We start from the raw sequence: 12,918 nt of genomic DNA, 5'->3' as shown, positions 1-12,918 counted from the left end.
ATAAAATCAATAAAATTAAAAAAACTTTACATAATCATGATAGAATTACTAGTTTCTGACAAATAATACAGAGAAAATTGCGAAAATCATGCATTTTTTGTAATTAAGAACGAGAATCGTCACGGCAAAGAAAAAATCTCTTTTCAAAAAATAGGAAATCAAAGCACTTTTTACAAATCCAGAATAAGAACTTTTTAAAAACGCTGCACACCCTGTTAATTAATTATTCTATTTAAGTGGCAATATATTAATTTTGTTTTGGGTGTAAATCAAACATTACCCCAAAAGAATATATAAAAATGAATTTATCATTTCCACATATGTAATGCACTAAGGAGAAAACATATGGAGTTATTTAAATTAGAGTTGTACCTCTTATTTATTATCTGACACTGATTTACAATAAAAGAAATAGATAAAAAATATGCAAATTTACTTTAGTAAACATCAATACAAAAGCAAAACATACACAAGCATAGATAAACAGACAAGCAAGCACAGTGTTTTCAGATGGAAACATGACTAAAAGTGTCCAATAAAATTTGATTATTAGATTATAACAACAATAAACTTATATGTGAAGTTGGAAAAAAGAAACTACTTTTTACAAAATTTTTAAAAAAGGAAACATGTTTTATAGAATTGCAGGCATTATAAAGATAGTTAATTTTTAAACTTCATAACAAAATTAATATTACAGCTCATTAAAGTAATTTACTTAAAATTTGAGTGATAAAGTAATTTAAATTATACATTTGGATAATTATAACAAATTGATCATTAAAGTAATTTACTTAAAATTTGAGTGATAAAATAATTTAAATTATACATTTGGATAATTATAACAAATTGAAAGTATAAACACTAAATTTTTTTTTTCCATTGAATAAAAATAATCAACTGATTTAAAAACTAAATCATTACAAAAAAATTTCCACAGCACAACTGTTTAAATAATATTTATAAAAATAAACAAAAACATAGAATTTCTAGACAATTTCACAAACCAAAAAAATATATAAACTCATATTCATATCAAAATATGATTACAAATGTAAAATAAGCAATAAAAATAAAACTTGCAGTTAAATTAAATTTCATTTAATTCACCTTCTTAACAAACATTCACTCATAAAATGTACCAAAAGCACAAAATAAATATAAAATTAAAATTGGAATACAATTTTAATTTTATATTTATTATCTACATTCCTATTCTATGTATATATAAATGTAATTAAAACCTAGCTACAAGTTAAACAACCAAAAAATTCAAATATTTTAATTTTGAAATTTTATCGAATGGAAACACATTTAAATTCATTAATGTGGCTTAATTCAAAAATTTTGAATTTAATTTCTTTCATAAAGTGACTAACTATAATCTTTTCACAATTTTTTTTATGTAATGAGTATTTGAATTTATTTAAAATATTTTGTGCAGATTATAAGATAAGCATAGAGAGTTTTAGTGTAACAATTTTATCAAAATACAAAATAAAAAATCTAGAATTTTTATACAATTGTATAATATTTTGATTGATTATTTTGAAAAGATTTTATATACTTTAAAATAACAATCCATACAAATGTCATGTTCAATAATGGACTGAATGTATTTGCACAGCAAATATCTTGAAAATGGCTATTAAACATTAAATACCAAAGATTTAAATAATTCAATAAAATCACAAACTTTCTGTAAAACTATGAAATAACATTATGAAAGGCTGATTTCTTAACACAAAGTAATACAAGTATTGAAATATAACGTGCATAAAAACGTCATTCTGGTGCTTCATATTTGTACTGCGAATTTTGGCAAAAAGTTCAATGTATAAGAAACATAAGAATCAAAACTTAACAACGTGTCAAAATATGCAAATTTAGAAAAGTTTGTAAACAATCAAAATATACAAATGCAAGTTATTTATGATATAATTCATATCTGTATGATGATGCACAATGATTTACATTACAAGACACCAGGATTTAGCAAGATAAAGTGATAAAAAAATTTCCTAATAGCTATTTTTTTAAGTTCTTTTACAAAATTGAGCTAAGACTTTCTTTTTATATATACAGGTGGTAATCATAAATTCTTCTGAGCATGTTCCTTCTCTTCTTGATCCTAACAAAATAGAATAAGTTGTTTTTACCTTCATAATTAAAAAAAAAGTTTCTGTCAATTTTTTATGTAAAGAACTGATTACATACTTCTCTCTATTACCTAATTTGCATTTACCTCAGAAAAGCATTAAATAATTTTCATTCTAATGTTTAAAGCACGTGAAAAAGTGACAGTTTAGCACAGGAAAATGGCAATACTTCCTAATGTATAGAGTGCCGTTTTGAGCTGGTATGTTTTAAGGTACTACTTCGTTTCATTATCTTTACCTGAACTTATGAAATTATCTGTAATCATTTGCTTAATTGTTTAATTTTGAATCCTAGAAACTTTCAGATGTTTTAAAAATAATAAATGCTAAAGAATGTAATTTTTTTTGTCCTTGCTCTTGTCACTTAAAGAAAGTAACAATTTAATTTAAATAGTTTAAAGTTTCTATATTTTTCCCGTTCGTAAAATTATTTCTATGTTGTAAATAAATACATATTTATATGCTTATCATACACCATTCATTCTTTTAAACAGATGGAGCAATATTTTATTTTTATTTCGTATTTTTTAATTAGTAGAAACTCTCCAGCATGGCAGTAGGTGCTGCAGATTATAACAGCATCTGCAGATTATTTTTCATTTTTTATTCTATTTCTGCAGATTTTTATTTAATTTTTGAGAAAAACAATATAAAGTTTTAGCGAAATTCACATCTAATTGAATGTGCTAATATTAATCACATTTTTGGGATAGTAAGCTGTGGCTTTCTTTATTTACAAGAATCTATCTATAGAGTTGATCTTAAATAATCACAATTTGATTCACGGTCATGCAATAATAAAGGTGCTGCAAAACTTACATTAGTGATTAAAATATAATCATTGGTGATCAATGATTACAATCTTCAATAATCATAGGATATTTATTGTAAAACATATTATTCACGATATTACTTTTTAAAAAATTGTTTTTAAAATGTTTTAAAAATTTTGATATTTCATGATGCATTACTTGGCTCTATTACATTTATCACATAATATACTTAATAACTGATACTTACCCATTCATCTGGGTCTACTCCTTCAAATTCTTCTTGTGGTAAGCTGTTCTGTCGAAGCTCACATTGAGAAGACATAGACTGCATAATCTAAAAAAAATGTTTACTTTTATAAAAGACATATGAACAATGCAACAAAAAGTATAGAATTTAAAGAAAGTATTAAAAAAATAAATAGCCGTTCCACAAATAAACTTACTTTTTCCTCCTTCTCTTTGGTATTTTGTAAAAATGCTAAGGAACTCTGTAAATGGACTTCACCTTCAAACACAATGTTAGGTGTTGTATTACCAGATTGTTTATTACTTGAAGCTTTAACTGGTGGTGGAGCTTCACTCACTAAAAAGATAAAATAGTTTGCATAAAAATAACTATTTAGATATAAATTTATTAGCAGTAAATGGAAAAACAAACTTTAAACAGATGATAAAAATAAAATATTGCTATATCTTACAAAGTTCCATATCTTCTGGTTTTAAATCGACAATTTCCAAAGGCTTCTCCTGGCCAGCAAACCATTCAGCATTGGTCATTGAAGGTTCCCAAGTTTTACGGGTCGGTGGGAAAAGATCATCTTGAAAATATTCAGACTAGTAAAAAAAAAAAAAAAAAATTCAGAAAAATTCCCAGACTATGCCAGGTATTTCAGGAAAATTTCAATGTAAATCCAGACCATATTTTATCTAAACCATGCAATTTTTCATCAGACAACTTAGATTTTTTTCATTTGTAATGTCAAACATTAGATTTTGTGAGCAAAAATATATAATAGAATGACAATGGAAACATAAAAAAGTTTCACTAAAAAGTAGAATTTTTATAAAATAATTATAAGAGATTTTTAAATTTAATCTCGATAACAGATTACTGCTACTGGCAATTCTAAGACTGGTTATTTTTCAGATTTTTGCTTTTAAAAAATATTCAATTTTTCCTGACTATTTCCTGTAAAACCAGGTTTTCCCTGTTCTCCCTCACCCGTGGGAGCCTTAATAAATTCAAAAATACAGTTTTTAAGAAAGTGATGTTTTATGTATAGATTCTTTTAACTTAAAGTAGTACTAACAAATTTTTATTTAGTATAATTTGAATGTTTACTTAATTTGTAAATGAAACATGAAAGCCTTATTGTTAATTTTATATTATGTACTATAACAAATATGCTAATTATACAATTAAATGTTACTATAAAATACAAATATAAATTAAATGTTATTAATAATATGTTTAATTAACTAAATGTTTAAATGAGATAAAAGTAAAAGCTTGATTTTTATTTATATCAAGTCAGATTTTAAGTTAAGTGCAATGCATATATCTTTGTCTCTTTACAATTTTCCATAACTTAATTATTCTGAAAAATGTATTTTTAAGTAATTATTTATTCATACTTACTTAATTTTTGGAGCGGTATTTTTATATTCATTATAATATATTTAATTTTTATATTTGAGTAGCATAAGAGCAAAATCTGCAAACTACTATGAAGAAAAAGCATGGAAAATCAAAAAAATATAATAACAAGCTGCAAATTTACATGTTTTATGCATGGAATAAAACATATTATATTGTAACATAATATTGCCTCTAAAAATATAGTGAAATTAGTATTTTTTTCATATATTTAACTTAATTCTAGTTTTTTCAACAGTATTGTCAAAAGCGGTATTTTCTCAAAGAAACTGGAACTTTTTAGGGTATGAAACCAGTAAAAGTTTCAAACAAAAACACTTTTAAATAAGATGAAAAACAGAATATCCTAAATATTTTTTGATCTAAAGATCATTGGAAAATCTAGTCCAAATAGTTTAACTAGGAAAGAGTTTGAGGCTTTTACTGTTGCATATATCATCATATCTCTAGAACTATCTAAGTGAATCACAAAATGTTAGCTCACAATTATAAAAATCACTAATTTAAAAGTAATTTTTAATAATTATTTAATCAAATACTAATTTAAACATTTTTGATTTGTACGGTAAACCAATTTTTACATTGCACTTTTTGCATGTGGCATTTTACATTGCAAGATTATTTCTTCCTTATAAAAATCTTATATGAACTGTAGCATTACTTTATATATAATATATGTTTTGAGGGATTAATTTATGATGCAATCACACATGCCTACTTTTAATTTGGGCAACCCTTATAACAACATTATAAATTTGAAACAATATTAATTTTTTATAATACTGTTAGCTACCAAATATAAATTATTAAAAAAAATATTTTGAAAAAAATTTCATATTTATTATTTAAGAAATTAAATTTAATATTTTTAAAATTATTACACAGTTAAAATGTTTAATTTATGCTATATTTTTATTTGATTTAAAACTTTCAAAAAAGTAGCAGGAAAAAAAGCAAAATGCAATTTTTAATAAATATCTCACCCTTAATCTTGGTACATGGAATGAAATAGGTTCAATAGTAGATGCTGAAAGGCGTATGGCCCTTGCAAATTCAACTTCTCTCACTTTACAGACACATTTATGGAGGAAAGAAAGTGACTGATGAGGATTGTTACATTTATAATGTGAAAGGGGATGAAAGTATGGACTATCTATAGCTATTTCATAAGCAAATATCACCGAATCTCCCTGAAAAATATAATTATATATGCTTAAAATTACAAGGAAAATATGCTACAATTTTTTTAGAAAATTAAAACTTTACATTTAAATTTTATAAAATAAAAGGAAAATAATACAACATATAATAAAAATTGAACTGTATAAAGCAATGCAGCCTAATTTAATACAAGTACTATCAAAAGTACAGTAGGCCAATATAGCCTGCTTGGTAGGACATTGGGATCGTATTCGTGAGATTGCTAGTCTGAATTCCAGAGGCCGAAGAAACCCCGCAAATTAAATGGAGACTGGTGCACATTATATCGATGTCACTAAGTCCTTTAAGTTCCCTTATTCAGAATTGGAGATTGATCTTCTCTGGTTCAGGTCAAAATTACAAACTGTGGATGAATGAATGGGTTTTCCCTGTAAAACAGGGTGTGACGTGTGTGTGGTTGAAGATAATGTCACTGAAAAACAAGAAACGCAACCCTCTATCTTAAATTCGCTTGGTTTCCCATAGCAAGACTTACTGGTAATGGCAAGTGACATAAGAAGCAACATCATAAATGCTGAAACATTACCATCTCGATTTTAAATAACCAAGATAAATGTTTAAAAAAATTATACATCTTTGATGATGACGTGTTATTAAAATTGCTTATTTCAACTTTTTGACTTGTGTTTTACATTTTGTTTAGTATAGTATGTAATTACTTACTTTTCCAGTCAAAAACAGTGTCGAACTATCCTCATCATAATTGGGAATTAATGTTGCAGGACTAACATCTATGCCAACTGATCCAATAGGATTAGCTATATCTTTGCAATCATATAAATAAATCTGTCTTTCAGACACTCTGTAAAATAATAAAAATTTTTAAATGACAAGCTAGTAAGATACTCTGTAAAAATAATAATTTTTAAATGACAAGCTAGTAAGCTACTCTGAAAAATAATAATAATTTTAAATTATAAACAAGTAAGCTACTCTGTATAATGATTTTAAAGTGATGAGCTAGTAAGGTTTTCGGCAAAATAATATTAATTTTTAAATAAGCTTGTAAGCTAAGGGTAATAAAATAGAATAAATCTAGATGTAATTGAATTCTGAGAATTTGTATAAGTATAAACATTGTTCCACAGTTGTCAAATTTTATAAAAATTCTTTGAACTTAGTGAAAAAGTGAAACTATAACCAGCAAAAACACATCATGGAAATAGGTGAGCTATGGCCTCCTCTCATGCATTCTTCAGAAAAATTGAAAATTCATAGAATTCTTAATACATTTTGCTAAAACGAGGATAAAAATTGTAAAAATGAACTGTTGTTACATATGGCTAGCTGGAATTTTAATCCATGGAGATCAAGCAGTTCAATGTCTCACAAAGGAAAAAGGAACAGTAGACGAAAAAATAAACTACTTTACTTATTTTGAACTCTTTTTTTTTATTATTATTTTCTTGAATTTTAATTATTTTTTACATTGTTTGGCTCATTCTTATATGTTCATTTATTTTTATGTGTTTTGTCCCTTCTAAAAAGAGAAAGATTATAAACAATTGACTTAATAATAGTCTGCTTTAGAAGCTACTCAGGTATTTTCCAATATACACTTATTTCTTAAGTATTGGTAAAAGCAAATGTGAAGTAAATATCAGCCTAGGAATATTTCCCTAACAGGGTAAGGGGCAGTTGATTAACAATTAGGATTTTAGTAATACCTATTTTCTAACATCATCCCTTTTCCTAAATATATTCACCTATAAGTTTTCAGGGAATTTTCTTTTTTCCATTTTAGATAAGATAATTAATTTAAAATTAAACTTTAATTTTTAAAGAAATTTTTTTCTACGTTCCTTAGAAAATAGGATTATTAAAGATATTGAAAATAGGATTATTAAAGATATTGAAAAGAAAAGTAGCTTACTATGAATGCATTGATAACTTTAATCTAAGTTAAAATTGTTCTACATCGTAAAAAATATGTAAAAGCTTGCAACTGTTTCATAATCTCTTATTGTGTGATCATAACGTTTTTTTTTTTAAAAAAAACACAAAGAAAGAAAAGGAAACTTTTGTGATTGACAGCTCAGTTTTGTTTGAGCTCGCCTAACAATGCTACACCAGAGTAGTAAATTTTGCACTCGTATACTTTAAACAACTCTCCAGAGAAATTCTCAAACAACTTTCTCAAAACGAATCTCAAGCTTTGAGACAAATTAACTATTAATAAATAACTAAGCATTACTGATTAATAATATTATCACTCACTTGCTAAATCCAGTTACAGCTAAATGAGTACCATTTAAGACCCAGACAATTCTTGCTCCTCTTGTGCCTTGAGGTCCAGATCCTTCTTTTATAGCTTCAGTTGAGCTACGTGGGTCAAAAATTCGCACTCTTTGATCTTTGGCAACTGAAGCAATGAAGTGTCCATCTGGACACCAACAAAAATTCAAAATCTAAAATTAAATTGTATTAATGTTAAAATTATGTAATTATAAACATTATTATCAATAATATTAAATAATGTGTCTTTTTCTTAAATGACAATGAATTTTGCAAGTAATTTGCTCTTTTCTTCCTCCCTCTTAAAAATAGAATAGATAGACAGAAAAGTAATTATTCAAAATATTTTTTGATTTAGTGATCAGATTTTTAAGAAATAAAACACAATTTTCATGATTCTATAAACAAGCCTTAAAATACACTAATTAATAAGTGTTGTTAAAAAAGGTTTTGAAACCAAACAGCTATTGAAGTTTTGAAAGATTAAAAAAAAAGAAATATTATCTTCTTTCATTTAACAGCTTTAGATTTTTTTTCTTTTTAATACATTTAAATACAGTTTTGAGAGGGTGGTATGAGTTGAGCCCCAGACTATTTTTCACTATCTTTGAATAGAACAAAAAATAAAAAGACTGTTGCTAAATAGTTTCAAAATATCTCAGTATAAATTTAGAGTTGTTTTTCAAAAGTTTGAAAATAACATTAAAATCAAGAAAACTGGCATAACTAACCTGGTCTATATGGCCAGTGAGACAAATTTTCTCTTCTTGGGTCTCCAAATCCCATACTTTAATTGTAAGATCAGCAGATGCAGTGGAAATGACATCTTTGGCACAAGGATGGAACTTGACTATGTTCACTTTTTCAGAATGTGCTCTAAATGACATGGATGGTTCTTCAAGTTTTTGTGTTAGGCCATCCGTTGGCAAAACCCATAATTGAATGTCACCAGTATCACACCCTAAATGTTATAAGATTAAAATAATTAAGAATGCTGAAAATTCAAATGAATAGGACAAATAAGGTAATCCAAGAAAATGCAGATAATTTTCAAAATTAAAGGTTGCCATAAATCTATATAAAAATAGATTCATGTGTTCTGCCTGATGGGTGATATTTTCATTGTGATTAGTAATAGGTGGTATTATTTAAACAGTTGGTGACATGATTGAAATTTAACTCTAGATAACTAAACATTCATCCGAAAGACAACTGGCCTTATCTACCTTTAAAAAGTTGAAATGTTATGTTATTCAAGTATTCCAAATGTTCAATTTTATTATTTATCTGCAATTAATAAAAATTTAGGAATATTTTCCCGAAGTCTCCACTTAATTTTTGGCATAAAAATAAGTACATTTTTTATTTGTAGTCTAAGAGTTAAATTAGTAACACTGATTTAAGTTTAGTTATCTAGATGGAACTTAAGAGCAAACAATAAAATATATATATATATATATATATATATATATATATATATATATATATATATATATATATATATATATATATATACAGTACGACCTCGAAAATCCGGACTTCTGAAATCTCTAAAATCTGGACTCATACGTCCAGTTCCTCAAAAAAAAAATTTCAAAAGAAAAAATTTTAAAAAAATGGCTTAAAATAAAAATTTTAATGCAAAACCACAACTCTTCTCCAACAATGAAGCAGTAGATGAAGAGGTAGAGGTGGGGTGTGAATGACAGCTCATAGCTGATTAGGCAATTCCAGTCATTCTTATCAGCTCTGTATGGATAACAAAGAATATAAAGGGAAATCCCCTCCTCCTGAAGGGGAATCCCACAACTCTTTTGCAACAATGAAGCAGTAAATGAAGAGGTAGAGGTGGGGAATGAATGAAAGCTCATAGCTGATAAGGAAATTCCAGTCATTCTTATCAGCTCTGTATGGATAACAAAGAATATAAAGGGGAATCCCCCTCCTTCTGAAGGGGAATCACCTCAGAAGGAGGAATTCTTTCATTTCCTTGTTTTTCCCCCTTGTGATGGAAGAAAACTGGTTCTTTCTTAACCTTGAAGCTTAGGAAGCAGGGACAAGTTCTTTCATCCCCCAACAAAAAAAGGATTAGTATCAGCTGGTACAGTCTAGTCTAGAAGCATCTGTTTCGGTTATAAGTTGAAATTCACCTCGCGTTTTAAGCCTATATTTTTAGTTTTAATTGCTAATGTTATGTTATCTAAACGATCGATTGCGGGGGAAAATGACGAAAGTTTTATTTTTAATGTCTTTTATTTATTATTTAAAGAGTATATTTATGTTAAAATTGACGTCGGAGGTCTACACACGCGTGATTAATCGCGAAATCGGCCTGGCGAATTCGAAACTTCGATAATTCTATCAATTCAAGTAAGGTATCTAAAATCCAGAAATTTCGGAAATCCGGACCTTTCTAAGCCCCCTAGCAGTCCGGATTTTCAAGGTTGCACTGTATATATATATATATATATATATATAAAATAAAATATATGGAGAAAAATATAATAAAGATCAATAAAAAGAAAAAACAAATGTTTTTAAAATATTTGGAAAAAAAAACTAAAAAGCCAGAAAATAAAATAATGAAAAGATACAATCTCATGATCAGCTCAAACGATTATGTCCGTAAAAAGGGGTGCTTTCTAATATTGTACTAATATAGTCAAAGCAAAATATATCAATACAATAGTGTGAGAAGAACCCAAAAAATTTAAACTAAAATAGAACATATTGAGTAAAAAAAGATACGAAATAAAACAAATCAAGCAAATATAGAGAATAAAATGAAAAAAAAAAAAACAGAATAAAATAAAAATGTAATCTATAAAGCGAGTAGCAAAAAAATATAAACTTACACATTCCGGTATCATTCAAAAATGATTTAAAATATTTTCTTAACAAGTTTGTAGATTACAAAACATGAAAATAGTAGCGTAAATAGAGCGATCTTTTTATGGCACACTCTTATTGCATTACTGAAACACGTTTGATTTGTTAGTTACCTTGGATTGGCCCGAAAATGGATGTGCACAAGGTAATATTATACTGGATAATTTAAAGTTTATAATTAATAAGGTTTATTTTTAACTATACAATTTCAATGATTTTAGCAAAATTATTAATATTTTTTTTAAAATAAAACACGATTTGCCCGGTTTTTACAAATTTTTAGCCACCAATTTGCTTGAATTGGATTTGCACATGGTAAAAATATCAATTTAGTTTTTAAAAAAAAGAAGTTTTTAGTAAAGTAATTACATTATTTGAGTATCTATTGTTTGTTTTTTTTAATCAAATTTGGAAAAAGTAATTCTCAAATAACCTCTCTGTCTCATTTAAATCTTCTCACATTTTTATCAAATTTTGAAAAGTAATAATCTGTTTTTTGGATAAATATTATTACATATTGCTACACGTTATTTTAATTCCACTTCTTTGGTTAAAAATGGTATTTAAATAAATGCTTTTAAAAAAATTAGAATTCCAAGTAATTTCTTTATACTAAAATCATTTATTTTATCGCATAAAACAACAATGCAGATATTTTCTTCTTTTTTCCATACCTAAATCCAAAAATTTTAAATTAATATTTTCATCATGATTACGAAGCAAGATTAATTCCTCGAGTCAAATATTATTAAACAAAATTGTACATTGAAAATTAAATCATCAATAAATCTAAAATAATTTAATATTGAGAGTATAAATTTTTTCATAAGTAGTATAAAAATAAGTAAGCTAAGAGAGATGAAAAATTACATATAAATCTATACACAAATTACCAAAAAACAACTAGCATATGTTACAACAGTGCACCAAAGATAGTTAAATTCCTTGTATTGCCCTCATATAAAAAAATTTTTCTTAAATACAAGAATTAAAAGTAAAAATTCATAATGATGATTTATCTCAATTCTAAGAAAAATGCCATATGATAATTTATTAAAAGATAAACAATTTATAAATAATTGATAAATACTTTTAATTAACAATATTAGTGAAGTTAGGAGTACTAAAAATAACTGACCAACAGCAAGACGACTAGAATCGAAAGGGTCCCATGTAAAATCCATAATACTTGTTCCAGTTAAAACACCTGGCAAATCAGCAGCTGCTGGGGCACGACCAGTTTTTTCTAACTGTTGGACAAAAAGAGAAATATTAGAAATCATTCCGAGTGATGATTAAATAGTTTATAAATAAAGTATGTATTTTATAGCACCTTTCTCATATTCAAATGATTGTCTCCTTTTTTGAATAAAAAAAATTATAAATGGTTCTAAAAGCATGAGAAGTTAAAAGTAGAAATTATGTGTTACAACTGTCCTTATACCATAAAAACATGATTGAATACCTAATTTTGGAATAAGTCCGTTTGATAAAATAAGGGTTTCAAATAAAAACTGAAAACAAGAGAAGATATAAGAAATTATGGTAGGCATGGAAAAATCTTCCATCAATAACAATTCAACTCCACAATGACATTCTCACATCAAAATGAACTCTACATAAGTACAAAGCTTCTTATGGTAGAAAAGCAGTAAATGCATATTAAATTAAGAAATGAAATGTTCATGAAATGTTTTTTCTCTACTGAAATTAGTATTTTTCTAATCATTAACAGGCATACCAAAATCTACATAATGGATTTACACTGTTTTATTATGCATACTTCATGTTTATATATTATCTATCACATTAAAATATTAGTAAGAGAAAATTATTTTTGGAAACTTTTAAATTCAATCTAATATTGTTAGAATTATTATATCCAAACTCCATAAAAAAATTTTCAGATACTATATTTACATTGTAATATCATGAAAAACACAATGTTAAAATAGGCTTAATTATTCATTTTTCATGAAATCTA

The 12,918-nt window shown here is 26.1% G+C and overlaps 1 protein-coding gene across 2 annotated transcripts in view; it reads right to left on the bottom strand.

Annotated features, from left to right (window-relative positions):
* Positions 1-350: 350 nt before the first annotated feature.
* The window catches only part of pod1 (coronin), a 35,139-nt gene continuing 22,571 nt past the window's right edge, over positions 351-12,918 (bottom strand). For both annotated transcript variants that reach the window (XM_087168109.1, XM_087168110.1), the window contains exons 17-25: positions 12,073-12,184; positions 8,777-9,006; positions 8,028-8,218; positions 6,474-6,612; positions 5,573-5,779; positions 3,631-3,766; positions 3,376-3,515; positions 3,180-3,266; positions 351-2,131 (exon numbers count right to left, since the gene is read on the bottom strand). In XM_087168109.1, the coding sequence (XP_087024235.1) occupies positions 2,093-2,131; positions 3,180-3,266; positions 3,376-3,515; positions 3,631-3,766; positions 5,573-5,779; positions 6,474-6,612; positions 8,028-8,218; positions 8,777-9,006; positions 12,073-12,184 (1,281 nt within the window). In that variant the 3' untranslated portion in view covers positions 351-2,092. The remainder of the gene's footprint in view (positions 2,132-3,179; positions 3,267-3,375; positions 3,516-3,630; positions 3,767-5,572; positions 5,780-6,473; positions 6,613-8,027; positions 8,219-8,776; positions 9,007-12,072; positions 12,185-12,918) is intronic.

The sequence above is a fragment of the Parasteatoda tepidariorum genome, chromosome 7 (assembly GCF_982258835.1).
Source record: "Parasteatoda tepidariorum strain Cologne lab strain chromosome 7, Ptep-v5.0, whole genome shotgun sequence".
Lineage (NCBI taxonomy): Eukaryota > Metazoa > Arthropoda > Arachnida > Araneae > Theridiidae > Parasteatoda > Parasteatoda tepidariorum.
This window is presented reverse-complemented; position numbering and strand designations above follow the sequence as displayed.